This window comes from Micromesistius poutassou (genome assembly GCF_964030765.1).
Source record: "Micromesistius poutassou genome assembly, chromosome: 10".
NCBI classification, from domain to species: domain Eukaryota; kingdom Metazoa; phylum Chordata; class Actinopteri; order Gadiformes; family Gadidae; genus Micromesistius; species Micromesistius poutassou.
The window spans coordinates 17,599,985-17,627,972 of NC_140280.1; the positions used below are offsets into that span (position 1 = coordinate 17,599,985).

Below are 27,988 nucleotides of genomic sequence, written 5' to 3' on the forward strand. Positions count from 1 at the left end.
AATAGTTTTATGATCAATTCACGTGTTTGTTTGTTTGAACAACATATTCTAGACTTCGCCATATGCCTGCAGCTGAAGCTGTATGCATTAACAACATTTTGTGGTTATTCATATGTAACTAATGACATGGTTGTTATTAGATGAAGCCATGCAGCGGGTTCTTGAAATGTCCCTGTCCCGTGCCACTGATCCTCATTGGTATGATTGGACGAGAAGCAATTAGGTATTGTCAGTGACTAACGATACTTACGACTTGCATTACTTGCAGTGCTTAGAGATAGTCTTGAATTCACAACTATAGTCCACTAGATTTGCAGTTTAAAACACGAGGAAAATCTCGATTCATCTCACAGGGTTAGTGGACAATAGCCCTTACATTATTCCAACATGCCATTGGTTGATTGTTCAGGAAACCCACCACAGTAGTTTAAATACAATATGGAGAAACCTTGACTTAGCCTACTTTTTTGTCAGAATTAAACCTGTTATCATGTTATGTAGGGCTATAATATGTAGGCTATTCTCCATAATGACTTCCGAATATTCCGAAATGTAATTAAATGTCCACCTGCTTATAGTTAGGTCATTAGCTTTATGTACAGGTGGGTTCATTTGGTACAGGTATAACCTTACCTGTATAACCTTATATGTCCCTTACCTCTCTTATATTGTACTGAATTGCCGCTGAACTATAAAAAGGGTTTGGAGAGAAGTTCCCCTAATTGCCAGCAGAGTGTACCGGAGCGCCTAGAAAAAGAGAAAAAGAAAAAGAGAACACATTATCTCACACTCCAACAAACAAATGGGTTGCTGGGTCTGAGAAGCAGAGTACTTCCAGATTATTTTTGTTTGTATTTAACTGTACTTTGGCTTCAATTCAATTGTATTCTGTTGTCTGAAAATGTTTGTTTTGCATCTGTTTATCTGTACAATTATACGCTGTAACTAGGGTGGCCAGCCCATGAGTCTTCATTTCTGACCGAGTGGTGGTAGTGTTCTTGGTGTTGATGTTGAATCAATAATCCCTCAATAAATAATTATCAATCACCAATTCATACCTTCTGGCCCTGGCCAACTGGGTATTTATTTGCAATGTCCTACATGTCTGAGTAGCATCTCAGGAACAGTCCTCTCTAAAAGTAATCCTTTTAGAGAGGACTTCTTATGGACAAAGATCTACAGTCCTCTGGAATGAAATTCACCAATTTGAAACCACCTAGACTTTGTGTCATCAACTCCTTTTAAAGAAAACAATTAACAGAAGTATCCTGTCTGTCTGCAAAATGGAATTCTTAAGTTTGGAAGGAAGACACGTCTGTTACATCTCTTACCTACCTAGATAACCACCTGTGTGTATGCTCCACTTCTACCCCTTGTCTTTCGTACCATTCTTCACTTACATAGCTTAGCATTGCAGACAAATCAATTGTCTATTTTCTATTCTTAGTCTCTTTCTCAATCTTGTGTACTCAAGAAAGCAAGGCTGCGATGAAAACATTCATAAAACATAGAAACAAGTATGCATTTTATTTCAGCTAATTTTATTTCACATTTGTTGTCCACAATAAATACAGTTTATCATCCACTGGTATATAACTGTAATGCTCAACCTATGTAGAGTTTGCGTTACATTGACATTGTGGGCAGTTTCCAACTGAATTTCAGTTTCAGATAATAACACCTCCCCCCCACCCCCCTCCCCAAAATAATACATTTTGTTATCAGGATCAACATGACGTTGATAATTCCCTTCTTTATTGGGAAAAGAAAATGGTTTTTGATCTCTTTATATAGAACAGGGTAAATGTAAACTTCAAAAACAAGTTTGATGACATTCAGATCTCAACGAGATCAACGAGAACACAGCAACAAGGCTGAAGGATATCTTTTTAATCTGAACAAATTTACCTTTGTCTCAATAGATTTCTTTTTTAAATTGTCAATAGAGATATCCATCTCCGAGCTCTCTGTAAACGATAATTATTTCAAAATACGTTGAAATATAATACCCAAATCTCAACAAAATACCCTATAATATGGCTATTTAAAGGCTAAATAATTCTAGGGCGATAAAAAAAGACAACAATATCATACCTATATAACTGGTAAACTGAAATGTCTAAACAAGAAAAATAGAACAAACGATGGAGTGTCCACAAAAGAGACCAACCAGCAATACTGAAAAGGGATAAAAACAACACAACATATCTCAAAAAGTGCTTCAGTATGTTCGCTAGTATATATATAGCCTATATACATTTCCACTGGATAGCCAGCTAGCAGCTCGTAGCTCGGGAGGTTTTCCCCGCCATAGGGGCGGAAGTCAGGCCCAGCGTCTCTCTCTACGCCGCCGGTCGGACAGGCTTGATAAACACTGTCATGGACCGCAACTGCCTGCTGAACTCCTGGCCGTTGTACTACTCCCCTAAAACCCATCTACTTAAGGCCTATGTTAGTGTATTTGTATGAATGACAAATCTAGTGACAAATCTAGAGTTTTTACTTTTACAACACAGTGAAAGAATTTACATAATATATAGTCGTTCGGATATCCCTCAGCTAGAAAATATAGAATTTGCTGTTAGAAAACAATGTTAAATGTGGGTGTGTTTGTTGTGAGGGGGGGGGGGGGCTGGTGTATGAAAAATACAAATAACGGTACGAAACTTGATCTTGATCTCACACTCTCTATCAAAGTTAGACAGGATTATTTCCCAATGAAATAACTTCAAACTACAATTGCCACTTTCCCTTAGTTTTGTTTTGTTTAAAAAGAGGGCCAGCCTCTTTGTGACTGGGGTATGTTTTCCACATGTATAGCGACAACACATCTTCTACCCCCGCCAGAAGAATCTTTACTGCATAGTAATTATTCTTTCATTTCTTTTTTTTAACGAGGTAACGACACTCAAAGCCTGACTAAAAAAAAAAAAAATTAGTATGATAAGAAGATACAGTTCAATAAGAGGCAAAACGGAAAAGACGTGAATAGAGAGTCACAGAAGGAACCACAAGGTATCGCTTGAATATAGGAAACCGTTTACCTAGAAGAAGTAGAAAACCGAAGAAGTAGAAGACTGAATTAAAGGTTTGCAAGGTTTGCAGGTTTGCAAAAAAGGTAAAGGCACATAGTTGTTCTTTCCACCACGCTAACAAGAGCATGTCGATGGGACAAAGATGTAGAAAAGGCTATTTAGAGAAAAAACACATACTGGCAAAGCCTCATTGAGTAGACTGATGATCCATCCTGCTGAAAGAGAGAGAGAGAGAGAGAGAGAGAGAGGAGGGCCGGGAGTTTCCATTGGTTGTCCAGGAGGGAGGGAGGGAGGGGCTTAATCCACCAGGTGTCCCTGTGTTTTGCTGTTTTTGCTGTTTCTGCCGGCTCCAAACGGGGCGTTAATATGGAGATGTGTTTGTAATGCATTGGAGCTTTCGCTTTAGTTTCCCCCGTTAGACCAGCGTGATCTCCACCTCCTCCCTCCTCTTCACCTGCCCGCGGGGGTGCTGCTTCGGGGGCGGCGGGGCGGCTCGGACCTGGTGGCGGCCACACGGATGTTAGAGACCCAGCCGCAAAAACATTGGCGGTTGAATTTTGTCATCGTCTGCACACGTCCAAGTCAGAGTTCAGATGCGAACAACATGCAATATATATCTCCTACACTGTCCGATCAATGCTATTATACAGTGTGCTTTGTGGGCCTCACTGTGTACAATGTTATTGGACTGTGCTGCTCAAATCGTTTTGTCTACACGTTGCACTCACTTCTTGTTATATTTCTTGTTATATATCGAGGTCAATCTGACGGGGGGTCTTCTAGCATTGATCTGCCTCGGCTACTAGCAAACGCTAGCTAATGTGGAAGCGCAAAAACTGCTGGAGGGGAAATGGTACGACATGAGGGTGTGCTGTGTATTTAAAGACACACGGCCCGTGGAAAGAACAGCTGAAACAACACTCTGAAGCACCGCCGCGGAGATCGTCTGCTACGCGTCAAGGACAACATTCCTTTGAAGTTCGGGCCCTAATATACTAAACCCTGGCAGCAGATTTGCAACTCATTGCAATATTATTTTTTTTAAGAAGAATTTTGAAATGTTACAATAACAACCAACTTCAATGACATGCAATGTTGAAGAACTAGCAACCCCCCCCCCACCCACAGGTTAACTTACAGGGCGAATGGTTCCAGAGGCATTGACGGGGTATTTGGGGGGCTGGGAAGAGCTTGGAGATGGACCTGAGGGAGCAGAAACACATCAAACGCGCTTAGAATAAACACAACACAACACGCATTGAATATCATTCAGAGACGGGCTTCACAGAGCCACAGCCCAGCGCTCTTACTCTGAAGGGGGCTTTTCAGGGGCACGGGCGGGACCCGGTGGTGTCCGTTGGAGTAGGACGGAGGGCGGCCGATGGGGGAGGAGGCGGCGGTGCCGGAGGGGCTGGACAGTGGGGAGGCCACCAGGGAGGTGGGCGTCTGGACGGGGCTGGACTGGCAGGGACTGCTGTGGAAGGGCCCCGGCTGGAAGGGACTGCGGGGGGACTGGTCACTGGGGACCGGCGTGGACGCCAGCGGAGAGGTGGGGGCCTGCGGGAAGCACAGCGGGGACCTCAGGCGTTAGGACCTGGTGTGTGTGTGTTCATCTGTGCATGTGTGTGTGTGTGTGTGTGAATATAAGTGTGTATGTGTGTGTGTGGCATGCCTTGTGCAGTGGTGGACATGTGTAAATCCATCTTTGTGTGTACATCTACCTCTGTATGTATGTATGTATGTGTGTATGTGTGTGTGTGTGTGTGTGTGTGTGACGCAGACTCGTGGTCACCTGTGCGCTGGTGTCTCTGGGCGCGTCGCCGTCCTCGCTGGGGGTGCCGGCGCCGGCGCCGCCGGAGGTCAGGTCCTCCACCAGCACGGCGGGGAACACACCCACCATCCCGTTGAACTCGCCCTCCCAGAAGCCGTCGTCCTCCCGCGTCTCCCGCCTCATGATGCGGATGATGGCGCCCTCGGGGAAGGACAGCTCGTCCTCCGTCTGACCCGCGTAGTCGTACAGCGCCTTGGCAAACGACACTGAGGGGCGAGAGAGAGAGAGAGAGAGAGCGAGAGAGAGAGAGAGAGAGAGAGAGAGAGAGAGAGAGAGAGAGAGAGAGAGAGAGAGAGAGAGAGAGAGAGAGAGAGAGAGAGAGAGAGAGAGAGAGAGAGAGAGAGAGAGAGAGAAGGTCACATCTTGTTGTAGCTGATACTCCATCCATGAACCCCGTCCATGACGATTTGTTATTATATATTATATATATTATATATTATTGTTATGCAATATATTTTCCTCTCCGTAATGAAGATCCTTAATGTTAGTAGCTAAGGGCGGGATCAGATGAGGCAATGCATTTGATCCTTTCTAACACGATTCGATTTATATTTCCAAATATGATTGAACACAGGGTCGATGTTCAGTGTCTTTGTGCACAATCTGAAATAACACAAGGGGAATGCTGAATAGTGGGGTCTTCAATGGCTCTTCAAAGTAAAAGCTTACAAAAGCTTATTAAACCCCTACTACAACAGCGTACATCATTTTGACTTGGGGATATTAACACAGTGTCTTCATGGCGCTTTGTGTGCATAGTTATAGTACACGCATAGCTATGCTAGCTCCTGACTAAGGCCCTGTTTGCACTCAGGTAACAAACCTAGACTCCTATTGCCACGATGCATTCTCAAATCTCTCTTCACAACATAAGTGATGTTTTACCAAATAAGTAGGAAAAAACAGGTACTAAAACATTCGGGTTGAGGTTGAATGAGGCAACAGCAGCTCCGTGGCATGGATAAGAGCCAGGCAGCGCCGTGTCTTACCGCTGGAGTCTCCGTTGACCGCGGCCGCCGGGGGGGGCTCCAGCTCTGGCTCGGTGGAGTTGCTGGAGGAGTGTGAGCGGGCGTCCAGGGCGGCCAGCGACTGCAGCATGCTCAGCAGGCTGTTGGAGGAGGGCAGCTGGAGGTACTTCTCGGGGACGTAGCCCACCTGCCCGCTGCGGTTCCTGGCCTGGTGGCGGAGCAGAGAGGCACAGGGGGTCTCAGCAGAGATGGTTGAACGTGTTTTGTGCGTGTGTGTGTGTGCATGTTTGGTATGGTTCGGCAATGAGTGTATGTATGTGGGTAGTGTATGTATTTATTACTGGAGATGTGTGCATGTTCATGAGGTTATTTAAAACATTTATTGCTAAATGTATTTTTGAAAATGTCTTTTTCTTTCCATTCTGTACTCTTTGTGCTTAGTGTTTAACAAAAATGAACTTTAATTTGTAATGTTGGACTTTTGTGCGAGAAAACAATCATAGACAAATGTTCCAAGAGCTGTTCTTTAATTGGGGTTAAGGCCCTGATATACTAAAATGGAAGCAAAATTGGCATGTTCACACAGACAAAATGGCAGGTTTGCGATCAATTCAAGTATGTGCTGGGAATTTAGTCTAATTACACAAACTACACACTTTTCCCATTCGCTATGTTCCAATACACCTATGCCTGCAATTGGTTAAAAAAAAACATGAATGATTGTGGGACGTCTCAGCCCAAATTTCACAGACTATATTGTACCCTGTCGTAATTAGCCGTGCTTGACAGCAATTTGACAGACAATGCGAACACATAAATTCTGACTGCGCTTTAAGTATATCAGTCATTGTCAGATCCTTGACCTTTGACCGTGAGTTAGAATAATCTGGTGTACCTTGACCCAGTCGTCCATATCTCCATCATCGATGACCTCCAATACCTCCTGTTCCTCGATGGTCAGCTCATCTGGCTGGCACGACTGATGGAAAGGGGGGGGGCACGAGAACGTTAACCTCAAACTGCACACCGATGCAGAAGAGCAGGAGTTCTCCCTCAAGCTTTTGCTCTTTTTATTTTTAAAAACACTATAACACTAATACACAACAAGAACATTAGTTCATGTTGTGTGTTGTAGTGTTATTTGGTTTAAAGTGCAAGGAAAATGTTGAATGAATAAAAATACGTGGAGTGCATAAGGTGACAGAAGACAAACAACAAATAGAACAAAATGAAATATGTGAATGAATAGATGGCTCTGGTTTCTGAATAACCATAGAATCCCATATGGTATTTTCCCTCTCTGAGCCAGCCACCTTGTAGGAGTAGAGCACTTTGCAGGTGAGCGGGTAGTTCCTCAGGGTGCTGGAGGGGCTGGAGCTGCTGTCGTCCAGAGCCTCGCCGCTGTCCTCCGTCTCCTCCTCATCCTCACGCTCAAAGTCAGCCGGGCCCTTGAGGAGGAGCAGAGGAGCACAGGAGGACAAGGAGGTGAATTTGACAGAGTGGTTCGTGTTTTGCTCCAGTGTTGCTGCATAAGTTCTAGTTATGTAACAACACCAGTACAGATACTAGTGTTACTACTGGTCTGTGTTGTGCTGGGGCTGGTACTGGACTGGTCTGTGTTGTGCTGGGGCTGGTACTGGACTGGTCTGTGTTGTGTGGCTACTGGTACTGGACTGGAACTGATCTGGTTGGTGTTGGTACTGGTGCTGTGTTATATTAGTACTGGTATGGGTACTGGTATTTGTGGTGCTGGTGCTGTGTTATATTGGTACTGTGGTACTGCTACAGTGTTGGGTACACTGCTACAGTGTGGGTACTGGTCTTTGTGGCACTGGTACTGTGTGATATTGGTACTGGTATGGGTACTGTCTGTGTGGTGTTGGTGCTGGTACTGTGTGATATTGGTACTGGTATTGTGTTATATTGGTACTGGCACTGTGGTATATTGGTACTGGTATGGGTACTGGTCTGTGTAGTGTTGGTACTGTGTGATATTGGTACTGGTCTGTGTAGCTCTGGTACTGTGTGTTATTGGTACTGGTACTGTGTGATATTGGTACTGGTACTGTGTGATACGGGTACTGGTCTGTGTAGCTCTGGTACTGTGTGATATTGGTACTGGTATGGGTACTGGTCTGTGGAGTGCTGGTAGTGTGTGATATTGGTGCTGGTAGTGTGTGATATTAGTGCTGGTATGGGTACTGGTCTGTGTGATATTAGTGCTGGTAGTGTGTGATATTAGTGCTGGTACTGTGTGATATTGGTGCTGGTATGAGTGCTGGTAGTGTGTGATATTGGTGCTGGTAGTGTGTGATATTAGTACTGGTCTGTGTGATATTGGTGCTGGTAGTGTGTGATATTAGTACTGGTCTGTGTGATATTGGTGCTGGTCTGTGTGATATTAGTACTGGTCTGTGTGATATTGGTGCTGGTAGCGTGTGCTTACAGAAAGCGAGGGGTCGTGGGGCCCCAGGTTGGCCCACCGCTCGTTCTCCAGCTCCTCCATCACCTGGTTCATGGCGCTCTTCAGCCACGTCTCCACGGCAACCCCCGCCAACCTCAGCAGGTCCAGGCGAGCCTCCGCCTTCACTTTCACCGTCTGTCGATAGGACCACAAAGTGGGCTACCAATCAGAGGGCTGCATTTATTCCGTGGGTTTCACAACTGCGACCATTGTGTGCGTTTGTGTGTGTTTGTGTGTGTGTGTGTGTGTGTGTCACACAATAGACAGGGCTCAGATCTTGTATCCAGATAAATCCAGTGTTTGGGACTCTGTGAACAAGCATCTCCCATGACCACTTATGAATGGACTGCTTTACCTCACAACATGCATGGAATTATGTATGCTGTGAATGCTTTTGTCATTGTTGCCATAGCGCATAAGCACCAAGGAGTAAACAAAGGAAGTTGTCCAAGTGTCCATATTGTCTATCACCGGGCAAGCTGGAGAGCCCTAGCTGACAGCATTTAAAAAAAATTTATGGCAATTTTAGTTTTATGGATATCTCTACAACACGTTTTGCAAAAGTATTGCATTCTAATGTTGTGTGTGGACAGGGCCAGAGAGGAGCTGACATAGTGTTTGTCATGTAAAGCTCTGCAGCACTTGAAGGACTCTTGTACGGGATAGTCTAGTGTTTAAGGTGTTTGACTCACAACTGAATGTTTTGGGTTAAAATCCCCGAACAACTGCAGACTAACGTGTAGGCATCCTTGAGCAAATCCCCTCACCAGGGTTTACTGTTAAAAAACGGATCCTTTTTAGTTACGGCTAATTACCGCATTATCTTTATTATTATCTGACAATTAATGGTTCATTATTGTACCCTTATTATAAAGTGTGACCAATTAAATGTTCTAAGGCCAGCAAGGGATAATTCCTGTGCAAAGTGTTATTACACTTTGCAACCAGTAGGTGGAGTATAGGACAAAAAGGAGCAAGTGGTCAAAGCGTTCACCCAATAGCGTGCACACGCACCGGAAACAGTAATACAAACACATACACGATCAAGATCAGACAAAAAGTAACAAACACATTACCACTTAACCACATATACACTCTGCTGTGATCTGAGTCCCTTGTCGAGGGTTCCTCTCTCTTCACACTGAGTTTGTTAGGGTTTTAGATGTCACAGGGTCGATCTCTAACACAATGTACTGCCAGGTATCGAATCAAATACATTTGATGTGTACGGCACATTTCATACACACGTAGATTCAATGAGATATACCTGAACAAAAATTTAAGGAAAAGTTAAATTCTCCCTGCGGAGAATCTTTCCAATGGTGCCAATAAGTGTGAGCTGCCGATTGGTGTCAGTGTGTGGTGTTGGTGTCACAGGGTCAGTACCTCTGCCCTGCGTAGGTTCTGTCTGGCGGCCTCCATCTTGGACTCCATCTCACTGATGTTCTGCTCTGAGCTCTCCTGAGTGCCATACTCCTCCAAGGCCTGCCCACAGAACAACAAACACAATACATAAAGAGAGAGAGACACAAACACACACACACACACACAATCCACCTCGCTAGCCGTGACTTGACCCCCAAAAAATGTACAAATAAAAAATTAGAAGAAAACAATGAAGAAATGGCGAGACAAACTAAAACAATAAAAATAACAACACCCGAATGAAAACTTCATGCACCAGGCTAGAGAAATAGTGACTCATTTCCTGGTTTCGGGAAGGGATGGCTTCCTCTGGTTTACTGGAAGCATTTGATCTATGGTTTTTGACAGAGCTGTTATCAGTTATCCAGAGAGAGCCGAGATAACAAACCACTGATGTGGGGAAGGCAGACGGAATAAAACCTCACTCCATATCGCGTGTCAAGTCCATGTTTACGCATTTACAGATCGTCGTTGGTCTTTTTATTACCTCCTGGTTTACATTACACACACCTATCAGGTTATTGTAAGTCAGACTATAACCTCTCTCAAATATAGTTTTGAATGTTTGTTGGGGGGAGGGGGAGCATATTCGCCTGAAAGAATGCAACTGTTGGGTTTGGAATTGTTATTTTCTTTTTTTTCTTCTTTTTTTTTTTCAGAAAAACCATCTCTGGTCTTGTGGTCTTTATTGAATCAGCTGTTCCCAAGCTGATTCTAACTAGTGCAAGCTGATAACCAACCAGAAGTGGTAACCTGTGATAGCCTGTGTTCCCTGGGCTTTCGCTTTAGTGTTTGGACCCTCTCTTTAAAGGGCCTTTCAGTGTTTTTAGCATTCTTTGGCGGTAACTGATTGATTCGTCAGCCACCACCATGTTAAATATATCTTGCTGAAACAGTACTTGGCAACAGATGTGAAAATAAAGCTGTTAATAAGCACAGCTCATTTTAAGTCTTATATTACTGCTAAACTTCCTGTGTATGAGGAGAGGCTGAGGAAAGACAAGAAAGAAAGCTTGGCTGGATGGGGGGGGGGTTCACAAACCATTTCCAAACCCTTACATTGAAGTGCCAATGGTTCTTTATGACATTGCTCTCAGTAAAACTTTGAATATTGAGTAATGGCTTTGTTATACTGGTGGGGATGTGGTTGTCGTGGGAGGTCTGATTTAGCAGTGATGTTGCAACAAAATAAATGGAAAGCATTGGGAGCATCATAATTATATATTTTTTTTATAAACGTCATGCCTTGGGGATCTCAAGCCTCTCTTTGGCTCTTTCTCTCTCTCTTTCTTCATCTCTCTCTCCCTTATCTGCCCCTCTCTCCCTCTCTCTCTCTCCCTCTCCCCTAACCCTGTGTCTCTCTCTCTCACCCTCTGGGTGTGGATGATGCTCTTGTATTCGCGCGCCACGCGGCTGGCCCACTTGCGCGCCTCCTTGTCCAGGCTGTGCTCCTCCGTCGTGCCACCCTCCTTCTCCAGCTGCACCACCTGGGGACGCAGGCGTGTGGGGAGAGAGAGGATAGATAGGGAGAGGGAGAGAGAAAGAGCAAGAGAGAGGAGAGATAGAAGAGAGATTGATACAGTTTATAGCAATCAGCACAATATATATATATATTGTATTTATACATTTACAAAATTAAATAAATTAAATGTTACTGTAACGGAATGGATTATATATTATATATATAAGCAATGACATTAGACCAAAACGCTAAAACGTATTCAAATATTTACAAAATCATTGTTATGACATATTATAATACAGGGGCCACCCGTCATCTATACTCTAACTGCACAATGGCAGTTCTTCCTTGATGTACATGTATTTCGTGTTGCTTTGATGACAAAAAAAAACAAGACAATAACCGATCATGGTGTGAATTATGGCCGGGCCACGTGGGAACCATAAAACACAAAGGAGAGCTGTTGCATTTCCCCATCGGGCCTGAGGCGAGCGCCGCAACACATGGCCCTGCTTCAAGCCTCATCCGTGTTTTTTTTCCTCCACGGCGATCACGTCCTCCATATAACTCACAATTCATCTCCACGCACTTTGGCTCGTAACAGTGACGCATGGCATATCTCGTGCGGCAGTGAATCGAGCTGCAGTCGCCTGCTGGTTCGCTCCCTTCATGAGAGGGGGGGGGACGCCTGAGGCCTCGCGTGAGTGGATGAAAGGACATTTGGGAAATGGCGCACGATATTCATACCCCAGTTCTGAGTCACCGAGTTTCACCCGTGGGTTTTGGGCGCAGAGATAGTGTGTCGTTCAGCCGAGGAATTGAAAGTGTAAAGAGAGGACAAGCGGAGACAAAGTTATTCAAATCCTGTTTTGGTCACTTTTGTTCTTTTGAGACCATTTGAGGTTTGAATCCTGGGAATGTTAACAGAATGAACAGCTATTTCCAGACCAGAGCTTGAGCTCTCACCAAGATCTCTACATTCCTTTATTGTATTATTAAGCATTATCTTATCTGGTGAATGAAGACTCTTACTCTTAATCAGCCAGTTCTCCTATCCCCCAAGCAGGCTCCTTATGTGAGAGTGGTGTTGCTCTGTTGGGTGCGGGATATGCGGTGCGACATTTGTTTAAGGGCTAGCTAGTGCTAATTCTGCTCATGCTAAATCGTCTGCAGTAACTGGTCAGACATCCCTAAAAATACCATGCAAGGAATAAATAAACTCATTCCCGCAGCCACCAAAAGTGGTCTAACTGAGAAAGGTACGGTTGTGTGGGCTAACCGGGCTACGAGGTGATGAAATACAGGACGGGTCGTGGAGGGAATAAGGATATAAAGGGCCCGGGTTGAGGAGCTATGTGAGAGGGTTTGTCGAGCAGGAACTGGCTGTAAGGCCACAAGTCATCCCCAGAGAGACTCCACGGCCATGTTGAACTCCCTCATGTACGTATGCATGTTTGTTTTTCATAAATGTGTGTGTGCATGTGTGTGTGTGTGTGTGTGTGTGTGTGTGTGTGTGTGCATGTGTATGTGCTCTGTGTGTCTTCTTTTTGTGTATCTGTGTGTGCGGTCTGTGTGTGAGTGTTTTCTGTCCCACTGTGTGTGTGTTATGCACACGTGTGTGAGTGTGTGTGTGTGTGTGTGTGTGTGTGTGTGTGTGTGTTGTGTTTGTGTGTGTGTATGCATGTGTATGTGCTCTGTGTGTCTTCTTTTTGTGTATCTGTGTGTGCGGTCTGTGTGTGAGTGTTTTCTGTCCCACTGTGTGTGTGTTATGCACACGTGTGTGTGTGTGTGTGTGTGTGTGTGTGTGTGTGTGTGTGTGTGTGTGTGTGTGTGTGTGTGTGTGTGTGTGTGTGTGTGTGTGTGTTAGGAGGAGCTGGAGCTGAGTTTGCTCAGTTGCGTGCTCAGTTGAGGCCCTCTCACAATGCCCCCTTTTTGCAGATGGGCTCGGCTCACCCGGCCTACCTCCTACCCCTCTGACCCGCCCTCACCCCCACCCTCACCCCCACCCGCCCTCCACTGCCCTTTACCGGATCCCTCGATCTGGCTCAGCGGCTGCGTGCTGTATAGGGTGGTGGTGGTGGGGGGGGGGTAAAGTGGGCGGGGCGTGTTAAGGGGTGGGGGGCGGGTTGGACGGTCTGGGCACCTCTCCATGACTAGTGTTTTCTTTAGGGAACAGGCGGCCACTTGTTTGACTCCCAACGAAAACACCGTGAGCATGCAGCTGTCGCGCCGCTTTCTCCAAACAACTTGTCCAGTGTGTCCAGCTGACTGGGGCTGGGGGGGGGGGGGGGGGGGGGTGCAGGGAAGAGGAGGTGGAGGTAGGGGGGCGGAGGGGGCACGGGCGCACAGAGCTGGCACCCGAATGGGATGCGCCGGTGGAGGCCCTGACCTGTGTGAGCCGGAGGAGGTCATAGGCCTGCGCGGGGAGCTACAGCGCCGACGCAGCAGTCGGCATTAGCAGCGCTGAGATAAATGATTGAAGACGGCGCACACGCTAATGTTGACACTGTTACCGTTACTGATTTATAACCTCCATTGTTGAATAGTTCCCAATTTTGGTTCTCTTCTCAGTTTCGTTGACCTTTATGTCACGCACACCCGCCCACGCCAGGTTATCGACTGCCTCGTGGCTACCAGAGGTTCCAGGCGACACGCGGGCGACGGTCGACTCCGCGGGGACCACCCCGACCCAGCTCCGCCTATTTCAGCCAGTCGGACCACGAAGGGCCGATTATGGTCCCACGTTCACGCAACAACGGGGGGGTTACGGACCCGTTACGTCCCTGCGGACCCTCATTGCGTCCACCGCAAGGGCCTGACGTGCGCCTCCCAAAAATTGTAACCTTCCGTCGAGGCGACGCAGCAGCAAAGGGCTGTGATTGGCCCGCTAACTAAAACCCGACGCAGAACCAAAACAGGTTCGCGACTGCGTCGAAGCGTCTGCGTGGTCGTTGCGTTGCGTGAACGTGGAACCATAATCAGCCCGTGAGATCGCAGGGTGTTGTGCGCTGGGATTGGATGGCAGTTCTGTCCAGTTCGGGAAATGTGTTTGCCAAAAAACCACAGGCTTCGCCATCGCCTTCTCCATCCCCTTGTGTCTCGCAGCGACGGGTGCGTGCGTCCCTCATCCTGCCCGTCGCATTTGAGCACGGTTGGGGTGAGAAACGGAAACAACTGAACCACCCTCGACTTCCTCCTGGTCGCCGCGTGGCTGTGCCCGGGTCCATCGGGGTCCTTCAGGCAGAGGGCTTACCGTGTCCGAGTCGCTGGGCTGGAACAGGAAGTCCGGAGCCTTGTGGAACGTGGGGTTCCGCTGCACAAAGAGCTGCTGGTGGAACTCCTGCAGCACCTGTTGGAAGGAGAGGAGAGATCCTTACAGAGAGATCCTTTAAGTTCACAACCTCCTGGTCCCCATAGTGCTTTGATTTGGGGCGTGAAGTCCTTTCCTGAGAGAATTTTAAAAAGCTGTAGTTCAGTCTACTGAACTACACTAACTGAAAGTGAATATAATCTTGTGTTGGGGCTGCACGAGGGAAACACTGAACTGAAATTCAATTTAAAAATAATTTGACCTATTTGATATATTTTGAATGGACAGATGCAAGAGAGAACAATGACCAAGTCAACTGAAATCCTGCTCAGGCTAGTTAGAGGGACTTTCAGCAAACGATCCAACAGATGGCCACAAAACATAAACAAACACACACATGCACAGAAACACAACAGCATTGTGTGTGTGTGTGTGTGTGTGTGTGGGGGGGGGGGGGCTTCTATTGTAGGGAGGGAGTTGGGCTGAACGGAAAGCACACAGGGCGGTTGGGCCAAACAAGACGTGGGGCGTCGGGGGCGGCCACATGGCAGCCCTCGCCGTCCGCCTGAGACACAGACACGCCGGCCGGGGTGGACACGGGGTGCTTGAGTGTCAAGTTGAGCCCTCCTCCGGGAGCTCAGGTGACGGGGCGGGCCGGCGGTGCCATCGGAGACGCGGAGGGGTAACTCAAGCCTCTCGACTCGTTAGAGGCATGTACGGAGAGACCGGGGGGAGGGGGTGGGGGGGGGGGGGGTGGTGATCTGCATGGCTCCCATAAGACAACAACATGAAGCACTGCGGGCTGGGACGGGAATGTATGGAGAGTGGAGTGGAGACACGTACTGCACAACAGAAGAAAAAAAAAAGTATATGATAGCTATACTGGGAATACTTCAAATTTGAGATATCTGCTCTAGGATTTGGGTTTTACGTGGGTCTTCTTCTTGTCTCTATTTGTCTGTTGTCTGACCGAATACTAATAATAACAGTATCGGGCTGAAAACGACTTCTTTAGACAAACAGACTTCTGTTTTAACCCAGCTTTAACAGGAATACAGAAAGTCTCGGCGAGGTTGCAACACGGGTGGGGTGTTCTGCTCACCTGTTTGGAGCTGTCCAGGATCTGGTTGAAGGTGGCGTGCACCACCTGGTAGGTGTCCAGCTCCGTCTGGCACATGGACACCAGGTAGTCCTTCACCTGCTCATGGATCCTTCCGTCCAGAACCTGGGAGACCAAACACACCACGAGCCAGCCTTGTGACCGTCTGCGCAGGGAGGCTCTGCGGAGCATCTCCAATATCTCCACCCGTCCCATCCAGATGTCCATCCGACCCTCTACCTACCTATTGTCTATCTCTCCTTAAACGAATTACAAAATAGAAAATGAACCATGCCTTCTGGTTCCTAGAGCTACTGTTCTACTATCTGTCCAGTGGTTTATTTCAAATGACAATTTGATCAGAATTGAGGCACTCTGCCTCAATTTTAACTTCAGTCAGTTAAGCCCAGAGCACACGGAACATGGAAAATGAATAGAATCACATCGTTTTAACGGAGCAAGAGACACGGAGCGTGAATGTAGCAGGGCTGCAGTTTTTTTGCTTGCTTCGTGTCTGAAGTGTATTTTGGACCGGAAAACTCCAAAACACTATCTTGTGTTTGTCCTGACTTGGCTTGGAGTGTTTTGGGTTTTAGCGTTAAATTACTACAATTTTAAGACACACACACACACACACACACACTGAACACACACACACACACACACACAACAGCAGGTGCACCCACACACACACTCACCTTGATGCAGTCCATGAGGTCGCTCTCATAGTAGCGCTGCTGGTGAGCGTTGGCGGCGGCTAGCGTGAGCAGGTAGTCGTTGCGGGCGTGCGAGGCCTTGGAGTTGCACTCGCTCCTCTTGGCTTTGAGCTGCGGGGACACGGTTGACACACCAACGTTAGGCACACCACTCAGGAGGGGTGTGTAGAACGACAGAATGTCGGCCATGGATTCATGCGGTTTGGGTTTTGTGAGGAGACGTGACGTGAGGTTGGTTCTCTGGCTCTAAATATTGCGACACTGCTTGTTGCTCCTTGAGTTCTTTCCTTACCTTCACACTTGCCCTCTGAAGACTAGATCTGGACTGGAAGAGACTCAGCTTGGACCTGAGAGGAACACAGGTAGGACGTGTGCATTATTGTCTGAAGCGTTGCATCTGTTCTAGTTGAGCACCTCCGAAATGAAGCACGCTGACTCTCACATCGTGCTTGAGTTGCGCAATTCAGCTTATCTGACTATGCAACATGAGCAACAGTTATGTCGTAACAGAGTGCCCCCCCAATTGGCTTTTCAGCCCGCCAATAATAAAACCGTGGTATGCCACATGATGAAATGTGCACAGGCAAAGCAAGCAGAAACCAAAAATAAAATTACTCTAGGTATGTGAGAGAAAAAAAGTACAAAATTTGAGGAGTAGAAACGTACGCTGAATTGCACGCAACGTCCATGTGTCGGACGTGCCATCCAATATAGTATAAATACTTTTAAAATGTCCCACCATGCGCTGTGAAAGGGAGGGGAAACCTTCCACTGAGAATATTCACCTACACTTAAAAACATAACAAAACAAACACAGTCAACAGCAGATCCGTAATCAATTAGGTCCCCTACAGCCAACAAGCAAACACACACGCCCGCTTTGGTCAAGGGGTTGGTGTCCAGTTCAGTGTCAGGCACTGGGTCTGAAACACTATCCCTCGGATTGTAAGAAATTCCTAGTGTGCCCGTGTTGTTATCGATGGGTCGGCAGAGAAGAGCAGCGCATACTTTGCCTCCAACTCAGCCTTCTCGCGCACGGCCTGGGCCAGGACCTCCGTCTCCTGGTACTTCTTCCTGCTCTTGCTGAGGTCCTTCACCGACTCCTGCAGCCCCGCCTGCACCTCCGTCAGCTGCTCCACACACTGGGGAGACACCAGCCACAGAGGAATGGTTCAGGAATGCGCCGTGTTCATTTCATAAAAGGATCATTCAAAATTGAATTGTGTAATAACGAAAACCAAAGATGATCTGCAGAGATGAAGCATTTACACTAACATGCAAACATAAAGAACATACAGCCAACATTACCTAATTTTGCTCATTTCAAGTAAAAACAAAACATTAACAAAATAAGGAGCTAAAGTACATAGAAGTACAACACACTGTCCCAATGTCTGCCTGCCGCTAGGTGTCTCAACAACAGGTACCATTCAAGACCGAAAACTAAAAAAATGACCTGAAACTCTTTCAGGTCAGATCCAATCCTATCATCAGAAAGTCTACAGTACCTTGAAACACCTCTACAGATCACAAGTAAAGTGATGCATTAATGTTATGCACGGGAGCAATTGGAATGGGCAGCAGCTTTCATGGCAGGAATACCTGGTCCGTGTGATTGGTTAATAAAGCAGCAGGCCAAAATGCTTATGTAATTTTCAGTTCTCATAAATAAATTACAATTGGAGGAGGGGGGGAGCTGTTAGACCTGGCTTGCTGCAATGTTCCTCTTTTAGCAAAAAAGGAGCTGTCAATTTGAAACTGTTTGAGCACAGCTGTCCAAATACAAACAGACAGCATACACAAACGCCCAGAACGGTGATTGACAGATGACCTGTGGTGTTCTTATAGACAGGACAGCATGCATCTGTGAGTACTGGAGCGGGTTAAACCCCATACGACCAGTCAGGGTTCTGAAGAAGAGGTAAAGGATGGTACTGGTCTCAGTGATTAAATCATTGTGACCATCTCGCCTGTCTCCACTAAAACATCTGTTACCAATATCATTCGAAACATTGATGGCCTGCCATTCCTGCATTTAGCATGAGCATGCCACCCACAAATGTAAACAGAGCAGTAGCAATTCATTCTTTGTGATATAACCTTTTGTAAAGTACTCGTATGGCGATACCCTTTTTTTGTAAAGCGCTGTACTGAGGCTTGCATCATTGTTGCAGCACAGACCCATACTAAGCTCCTTGTTGCTTGAACCGAGTGTCAGCCAGGTCAATTTTGATGTGCAAGGGTCAGAAAAAAAGGCAATTCTGGGGACATTGAGACCCTTCATCTCAGAAAGAAAACAGGGTTCACGTCGGCACTGGTCATCATGGTGAAATGAGGCAGCACAGTAACAATGGACTGGGATCGGTTACCGGGAGATAGGAGTTAGAAATCTTTGAACTTTGAGCGTGTGGATAATGGGTCATGGATATTGGGCATTTAATAGAGGAGATAAGCTGGAGATAAGGCTGAACCACCTGAACATTTGATCTGACGCTCAAGTGACCCCAATGAAGTATCCATTAGATTAACGTAGACGTAAAAAACCCGCTGGAAAAAAAACAAAGGAATCTCTTTGCAGGACTGCCTTGCACATTTGTGAGGGGCTTCATCCAGATGGCCCATTGGAACAGCCCAGAACAGTACAGCCTCCACTCCCCCCGTGTCTAATGGTACCTTCCGGAGCTCCAGGTCCTTTTGGAGCCGAGCTGCCTTGGCCGGCTCCGCCACCTGGGCCTTGTAGAGGTCACAGGCGCCGCTCCGGGTCTGGCTCAGCTGCACCGTGCCCTCCAGGTAGGCCCTCCACACGCAGTACATGTTCCTGTTGGGGACCGGTGGCACGAACACACACACACACACACACACACACACACACACACACACGGGAGACCATCCACACACACACACACACACGGGAGACCACACACACACACACGGGAGACCACACACACACAGGGGAGACCATCCACACACACACACGGGAGACCACACACACACACACACACACACACACACACACACACACACACACACACACACACACACACACACACACACACACACACACACACACACACACACACACACACACACGGGAGACCATCCACACACAGGAGACCATCCACACACACACACACACACACACACACACACACACACACGGGAGACCATCCACACACGGGAGACCATCCACACACACACACACACACACACACACACACGGGAGACCATCCCCACACACACACACAGTTTTGATTTGTGATATTGCAGTGGTTTTCGTTAGCACACATATAAACATATTCCTCTCCTACTTCCGCTTTTGTCAGTAGCCCTGCGTTAGTCGTGATAAAGGTCCGCCAATGAATACATGCTCTGTGATGACCTCAGTCCACTTTGCATACTCAGCTACAGGTCTGAATGCTAATGCTGATAATAGATGAGAAGTTGAAGCGCGTGAAGACTGTGGAACATGCAAAGTGGCCGCTTCGTTTGCATTACAGTTCCACGTAAGGAGTGTCCCTTTAGGGTTATTACAGCAGCGGACAAGGTTCTATAATGTGGAAATGAAATCGACAGTGAATCTGGGGAAAACCAAAAATCTATTAATTCCAAGCATGGCCTCATTATTACTACAGATACAAACCATGTTATCTCCCAGCAGGGACAGTGACAAACTGACCTGTGATCGGCTTGTTCGTCCGCAGGCAGGTCGGGCCATTCCTTCTTCAGGTACTGGTTGGCCAGTTTCTGGAGAGCCTGTAAACGGCAGGATGCACTGTGAATGGCCTCACAGGACTCCTCCTCTCCCAGGAGACACTGACCCCCAATGACCTTGGGACTATAAAGTCTGGGGTTCCCCTGAGCTTCAAAGAGCCAAGGGGATTGTGGGAGACTCCGGGGGCAACCTCTTTAGTCGCCACCCGGCCACAGTGTCACAGGTCATTCCACAGGGGGAATGTTGTGATGTTTTATCGTGTTGTATGGGTCCGTACTGTGTTCCTACTGTGAAGCTGGAGCCAAACTTCCACAAATGGACCATAAAGATCTAATCTCGAATATCCGTCCATCAATCTCACCCTTCTCACCTTGTGATTGCGTAATAAAAGTTGACGTACAACTCGAACCCCGACGAACTGACCTACCTACGGGCACACCTCTCCGTGCTTTCTCGTGGTTACAGCTTCAAGCGGTTGGAGTTATAAGGGCTGCCTGTGGCGCCGTCAGGGTGACCAGCCCCTGTGAGCCAGGAGGGCTGAGACCCCCTGCTGAGGCTCCAACCCCACGCCACAGACCGCTTCATTGTGGGGAGTCACACAGACACAGTCGGTGGGGGGGGGGGGGGGGGGATGTTACGGAGGTGGGGGAGGTGGAGGAGGAGGTTAGGCTTGGGGGGGGGGGGGGGATGTGGTGATAGATTCAGAGGAAGAGCCACACACAGTGGGGGTCATTTTATTGCTCCCTGTGATTTGAATATCAAACAGCTGCAGCTGTAAGGGAAGAGGACAGAGGAAGAGGAGGAGAGGGGAGATTGGGGCGGGGGGGGGGGGGGGGCGGACTAAAAAGGGGAGTTGGGGTTTTCAGAGCCGCCCTGACCCACTTTGATTCAAGCCCTATCGTGCGGCCGGTGTCTAATTGATCACATAACTGGCACGCTTGCAAGGGCTTGCGGGCCACCAGACACACAGAGCGCCATTGACACCCAGTGAAGACACCTGCTACTTCCACATCGCCCGGACAAAAAACGGTCTCAAAGAGGGGATGCAGAGGAGAGAGGCTACACAGACAAACAAACAAACAGCACATTCAAAAATGTGTCTTTGAACGAATGAGCAAAGGAGGTCTTTTGCAACTTCTAGCGCCAAATGTGGACGATCGCCAAAGGTTGTATTTTCTGTTGTTGGTTCGTGTTGTATTCAACCCCAGGCAGTGCGGCCCTCTTGGCCAGATCCCCATTACTAAAGACAGTTTGGGTCATTTTAATCTCAACATGTGATCTACCTGGATAAACAAAACGGTTGAATGAAATGAAAACTTTTCTGTGATGAACTTGCCAGACAGACACACGTCTGACACGAAAACAAATGAGAGCGACTAGAAAGACCAGGCGTTTCTCTCTGCGATCAGGCGTAACATTTTATCAGGCTTGACAGTAACGGATACAGCTGTTCTGTGCCATGTCGTCTACAACAACATCCTTTATTTGCTTTAGTGCAGTGTCATCGCTTTTTTTCTCCTGCCCTCTGGCTTCTCCGCGGGTCAGCTCGTCAGAGGTCACCGGGAAGGAAGGTGAACGCGCAGCGCTGGAACGCGGCCGCGCGTGATTTATCAGGACAAACCGCAGCGTCCTCCGAAAGGTCCCTGTGTGGCTTGAAAATGCAGACAAAGTAAAGTTCGGACTCGAAATGCCTTCAAAACACAGCCACGCAAACACGGAGACGTTTGTGTGCACACTGGCATGAAGCACATAGTTAAGCGCTTTCGTGGAAACCGCAACCTTTGACCTCTGCATTGAAATGCTCACCGGGAAGGTTGACATTCAGGGGGACTATAGTAAATGCCACAGTCTCATATGAGCCCTACGACTTGTACTCAATGTTCTTCAGCTGGATTAAACCGTATCCATGAATTAAGATATTGTATTGCATTTCTTGGAACCAGTACCCATTTCAAATGGGAAGGAGGTGTCAGCAATAACAACATAGTTAACGCAGCGTTCGCAACATAATTAACGCAGCATTAACAGCATCGCTAATGTAGCGCTAACACGCCAATTAATGCAGTATGAACACCATAGTTAATGGTGCATCAACACTGGCAGCATCAATGCTTTACGCGGTCGTCTTGTTCATTTGTACGAGACGATTTTGCGGAAGCTCCTCATCCGTAAACCCAGTTCCGGTAAGGCACCCATTGCTACATTGTTGTATTCTATTGTACACTGCAAAGCTGAACTCGCTTGACAAACAACTCTCAAGCCTAGTTCCACGTGGAGCGTCTCCTCATGGACCCCAATGAAGGGCAACGCGACGGCACTCGTAAAACTCGCATTAAAGCCTCAGTCAATCAAAGCGGCTGTAATGACAGTAGTCAGGGAGCAGCCGCCCAGAGGAAGCTCAGCTCCACAAGGTTCACTTCCAGGGGGCCCCTTGCCAAATCCTACATGCGCTAAACTGTATGCAACCGCTGCCGGTGCCGCGGGCCGCGCGTGCCGCAGATGGACGGTTTGATGATATTGGCTCAGTGTTGCAGCTTAAGAGTGGAGCTCCCTCTCTCCCCCCCCCCCCCCCCCCCCCCCCCTATATGCCTCCTCCTTCTTCTAACATCAGCACTGCACATTCCACACCGGACTGCAAAGCCGGAACAGAGTAAAGGAGAGGAAAAGGGGTTTTTAGGTAGCGGTTGGGTGCGGGGGGGGGGGGGACATCCCAGGTAAGCCAGGGCAGAACAACACGGCCAGGGTGGGAGTGAGTCGGAGCCGGGGTGTGGCTGACGTGGTGGGCCCCTCTGTTGGGGTTTGGGGTTCTCATGAATGGATTTAGTTCTATGACCGCAGGATGAATAGCGACATTTTTCCTGGCACCACAGCGTAAGAACACACACAAGTGTTTGAACCCGTGCCAGGGGGGTGTATATGTGACGCAATATTTGGGGGGGGGGGGGGGGGGGGGGTAGAGGGTCTGTTTTGATGTTGATGAAGGCCTTCAGACAGTGGTTGTGTTGTTGTGTGGGGATTCATGTCTTGGATCGCTGGGAAGGAGGGGGGGGGGGGAGAAGCAAAGGATCCCACTCACCTGGGCATAGTCTCTGTCCACCGCTGCCTTCTTTTGGCTAAAAGTCCTGAAGGAATACAAAGCCAATGTCAGTAGAACTTAATGAGGGAACAATTACAATGGACAGACTTGCTGCCAAACTATAACTGTGTATTTCTCTGCGTGCTCCCTTCGGTAATATAATCGCAGTGGGCTGGGAGGTGGAGGTCATAACACACAGCCCGTTCTCCCCTCGCAGCCAGCCAACCCCAAGGAACTCTGAAGGAACACAGTGTGTTTCTATGAGGGCTCCACCTCTGCAAGCTAGCAACACAAATACCCAGAAATTATATCTGAAGAGAAACGTATGGGCTGGTCCACACTGCCGTGACTCTGTGTGTGTGTCAGTTAAACAAAAGAAAAACATGGAAGTCGCAAAATGTAGCCGAAAAACTACCTTTGTTTGGGGTGTTTTGAAGTCTTAACAAGGGGGTCATTAAATAAGGATCTGATGTTAACCTTCCAGTCATTGACCCCAGACACAAAAGCTCCAGGCAGTCGCACTACTACACGTCAACGTCATTAAATCATGTCTGGGCAAGTCCGATGCGCCTCTGAATTTCACTCCAAAAAACGAAAAAGAAAACTGCTGTCTGATTTCCTCTGAGCTTAGATCTCCCCGAAGTCCCCTTCTGTGCATGTGTGTGTGTATTCTGTGGAATTACTAAGCCTTTATTTCCACACACACACACACACACACACACTCACTCCTTTTCAGGTATAGGTTTTGCCTTTTCCTCCCTTCCCATAATGTTTGAGAGAAACCAGATTCAATTCGTTCTCATTTTCCATTTTTTCTTTTTGCTGAATCATGTCCCAAGCGCCTACAGAATGCCATCACAGCCTCCTCTGCCCCCAACCTCCCCCTCCATATCCGCACATTCTCCGTCCCTCCAATTAGAATATTTTTTCTCTTTCTTTCGCTCATTCTTTCTTTTTCTTTTTTTGCGTGCGTTTTCTCCGAGCAGCCAGAACATCTGGAGGTTCTTTGTGACCCTTCACTTCCAGCTGTTTCCGGAAAAGTGGGAGGATCACTTCAACTCTTAACAACCACCAATAGCAGACCGGACCGGCAAGGGAAATGCTATCACCACTTTCCACACCTATTTCTCTGAGTTAAAAAAAAGCCTTTCAATAAAACACAAAGTATATATTTTTTGAACAACTTCCATCAGAAACCACATTTTACGTCCTTCTACGGCCATATGACTGTGTCACCCTCCCCGCAAAACAACAAACAACGACCACTGCCACGGCACTCTGCTCCTCCAAAATAAGAGCCCTGAAGCGGGGCTGTCCTCACCTGAGGTCCTCCAGGAGGTCACACTCCGTCTGGTGTTTGACTTGTAACCGGCTAAGCTGCTCAGCGTGCGTCTGCTTCAGCTCCTGGGTCACTCGCACCTGATTCACACAGTGCACGTGGGTGGATCATTTACATGTTCATATTAGGTATAGGAGTTATTGAGCAGATGATTGTCTTTGCATTTTTCGTGAACAACCTTTTTGGTTACACATATCTTTTCTTGCTTTTTGATTTATTTGTGTGTTCATGAGCATATTTTTGGCTTGCTGTATTGTTTTGCTTTATATTTTTAATTTCTATTCTAAGAGGTTTTAGCAGTATTTTATTTTTGCCAGAGCAATTGTAACAGACACAGAAATTACTTCCCTCTGGATCAATAAAGTACTCTTGAGTAATCTGAATCTTTGATCCAGTGAATTCAGTCATTAAGGAGCACAAGGGGGCAAGGGCATCTTGCTCAAGGAAGCCGTTTAGACTTGACATTGAGGATCCAACCCAGGTGCTTTTGCCAAGTAGTCCAGGAGGATTAGAAGCAACACCAGACTATAACCAAACAATACACACCAGCTAGTAGAGGCCAACAATCTACATGAAATAGTTTCAAGGTAAAGGTAGGAGCCTCCTGATTTGTGGATTAAAGCTAGAAAAAGTGAATGTATAAGGCCTTTATTAAAGCAGTGATTTGCTTGGTGGCTGGTCACCTAATTTCTCATTAGGGTATATAGTTTAATGTTAAATAATGTCAATCCTACATTATATATGTATATATATTTGCCTGAGCATCACTGAATATAGCAGTGAGTTTACTAGGCGAATGCATCTGTTGCATTCTCCATGCATTTCTCAATGACTTTGTATAATACGACAATGGTTCCATATTATCAAATGGCCCAATGTTATAATATTATGTTGAATGAGGGGGATAAGGAAATAACAAACGACTAGACTGCAAAAGTATTTTATGATTTGAAAGTTTAATTATTCTTTCTCCTGAACACTTTATAGTCCCCAGTTATCATGTGCCACTTGTTAAGTGATAAGATATGGTATAAGGTAGTCTATTTAAAAAACCTGATGAACAGGCTGTAGGGGCAATAGAGCTAAACCACAGCCTCATCATTTGATAACTAGTCCTACAAAAACCCAAACTAGAGCATGTATTGTTTATTCAGCACTTTGTTTGGATATTTACCAATGACATCTTATAGGGGTATAAATATTTGTTGTCTTGTTTTGTCAAGTACAACTAGTTAGGCCTGGCTCGATGAACTGCACATGAACAATTTTTCAAATGTGGATTGTATATAACGATTACGAACCATCTATTTCCTAATTACAAACAATAAACGTTGTCTATATGTAAATATTTATTTCACTGTTGTATGAACTTGAATGAAATGAAAGGCAATGCAAAAGGAAAAACCTCCCAGAATAATGTATAGGAGACAACAATCAAACGCTAGGATGATATAGCCTACTTGCATGATATTTAAAATATTAGTCTAGAATTCATAAAACATAAATCCTAAGTGTATCACCCAATTCAAATCAGTAGATTTAACCTTAGATAATAATGACCCGAAGCGTGCTAAGACGACTCCAAATACATCGGAGGCGCGATAAAAAGAATGAACGTCTAACAAATATAAAGAATATTATTATAAACTACAATATGCGTAAACATGCTCGAAATGGCCCACACATTGTCAAAGAAACATCATATAATTGAAAGTGCTTTGCAAAACTAACTGGAACACAAATGGTCCATTTCTGAAAGGTTGAGCCATGTTTCTGTAACTTGATCCCATATAAACATTTTCCTACAGCAGTGCGCTTTCGCTATCTTTACTTAACCTCCGCTAAATACGCGTCTGCTTTGAAGTCAGCAAACAGAGCACATTATCACAACAAGTTGCTTTCTCATTTTCCCACAAAATTGGATACACATGGGACACATATTTAAAATGTTGTTTTTTTCTTTCGCAGATTCCTTGGAGCACCGTATGTAAAATTGATTATCTAGTCATACAAAGCAGTACAGCTCTCAGCAAATAAAGAAATACACTTATTTCCGAAGTGATCAGTGTGTAACAAAGCAAATATTTCCAACAATCAAACATGCACCATGTCGTCGAGACGTTTGCAGACAAGTAGCCTCTGCTTACAACGGGACGGGACCACTCACCTTCCTTGGAGGGGGTTGCATTCTGATTTGTCATAAAAACTACACCAAATGGAAAAAAGTATCCCGGTAAACTTTGTGTTGGCGTTTAAAGAAAAAGTGAATGAGGAGAGGACGAGAAAACACGCTCAGTACATTACAGCCTTCAGCCTTGGGTCAAGCGGCCATGACGATCCAAGCCCGAGAAGACTACACCGTCAGAGTCCCGTTGAAAATACAAGCAGCCCCGAGGCACATAAAAGCCAAGTTTTCCATTTAGTGGGGTTTCCGGTGGTGAGGGAAAAGGGAGATATGGCGACCCCCTGAGGACATTTAGAGATATAATCCTCGATCTATCCATCCCTTACCTTGATGGATTACCGTTATACGGTGATACATCCATGGGCCATGCATTAAAAGCCTGTTGGAATCGATTTTGATCTGTATACATTCTATCTATGGTGTTAATGGATTCATGATATAATATAAATAATATTCAACCGATCATTCGAAATATCATTATAATTATATATTATAATATAATATACAAATGTAATATAATTATTAATCAATCGTATTTATTACCTTATTATTACCTTTATTTTCTTGTTTTATTGTATAGGCTCATTGTATTGTTATTTTCCCGGTTTTTAAGATGGACATCAAGATAGATAATTGGAGACAAAAACAGAGAGTCAACAAACAAAATGGGTTTGTACTCAAAGTTTTTCTTTAATATATATTTTTTTAATCTTAAAGATGGTACAATAAGGTTTACAAATTCCTGTCGCGTCGTTCATGAACTACAACATAAAAAAAGCAATTACAGTTGATCTGCACACATTAATAGCAGGGCTGTGCCCTTGTTGACCTTAACCCATACATAGACCATAGGATAGATTCCAACGTCACAGCTGCTTCCTTAAGAGCCAGCATTACAGTCTAACTAATTGGCTGGTAGATTCTGTATCACAAGATGCACACTAAACTAAATTTTGGGCAACATATGTTTTTTGGAAGACATACAGTTGTAAAGTATCAACTTTTGATTGACCAAAGGTAACCATGTAACAAACAGGCCTATAATATTTTTTAGACGGCGACATACCCAATACTCGACAATAATTAGAGCGAGCTTCCTTGCACTTTGAAATACGTGTGACTACAACGGACGGAAAACCGAATGTGCGAAGTGCAAAATCTCATTATACACCAATGTCGCCGTAATGCACCATGTCATGCCTATATGCCTTGATCACAAGCCATACTTTTATCTTATACTTGCAAGTAGGCGTTATATCCTTGTAAATTAACCACTATTACTATTACTCAGTTTGTGTGCTGTATGTGTGTGTGTGTGTGTGTGTGTGTGTGTGTGTGTGTGTGTGTATGTGTGTGTCTGTGTGTG

General features: G+C 46.1%; 1 protein-coding gene across 1 annotated transcript; it reads right to left on the reverse strand.

Moving 5' to 3' along the window:
- Positions 1 to 1,569: 1,569 nt before the first annotated feature.
- LOC311354507 (F-BAR and double SH3 domains protein 2-like) lies at positions 1,570 to 26,792 on the reverse strand. Its single transcript, XM_084474307.1, has 20 exons — positions 26,605 to 26,792; positions 24,420 to 24,517; positions 23,099 to 23,144; positions 19,987 to 20,063; positions 18,984 to 19,128; positions 17,319 to 17,452; positions 16,603 to 16,657; positions 16,293 to 16,421; positions 15,598 to 15,720; positions 14,439 to 14,534; positions 11,094 to 11,210; positions 9,685 to 9,783; positions 8,281 to 8,433; positions 7,148 to 7,282; positions 6,730 to 6,813; positions 5,856 to 6,042; positions 4,828 to 5,072; positions 4,346 to 4,592; positions 4,174 to 4,238; positions 1,570 to 3,534 (listed from the first exon to the last, which is right to left on the reverse strand). The coding sequence occupies exons 1-20, from the start codon at positions 26,623 to 26,625 to the stop codon at positions 3,451 to 3,453; spliced, it is 2,340 nt and encodes a 779-aa protein (XP_084330433.1). The 5' UTR covers positions 26,626 to 26,792; the 3' UTR covers positions 1,570 to 3,450.
- Positions 26,793 to 27,988: the final 1,196 nt, after the last annotated feature.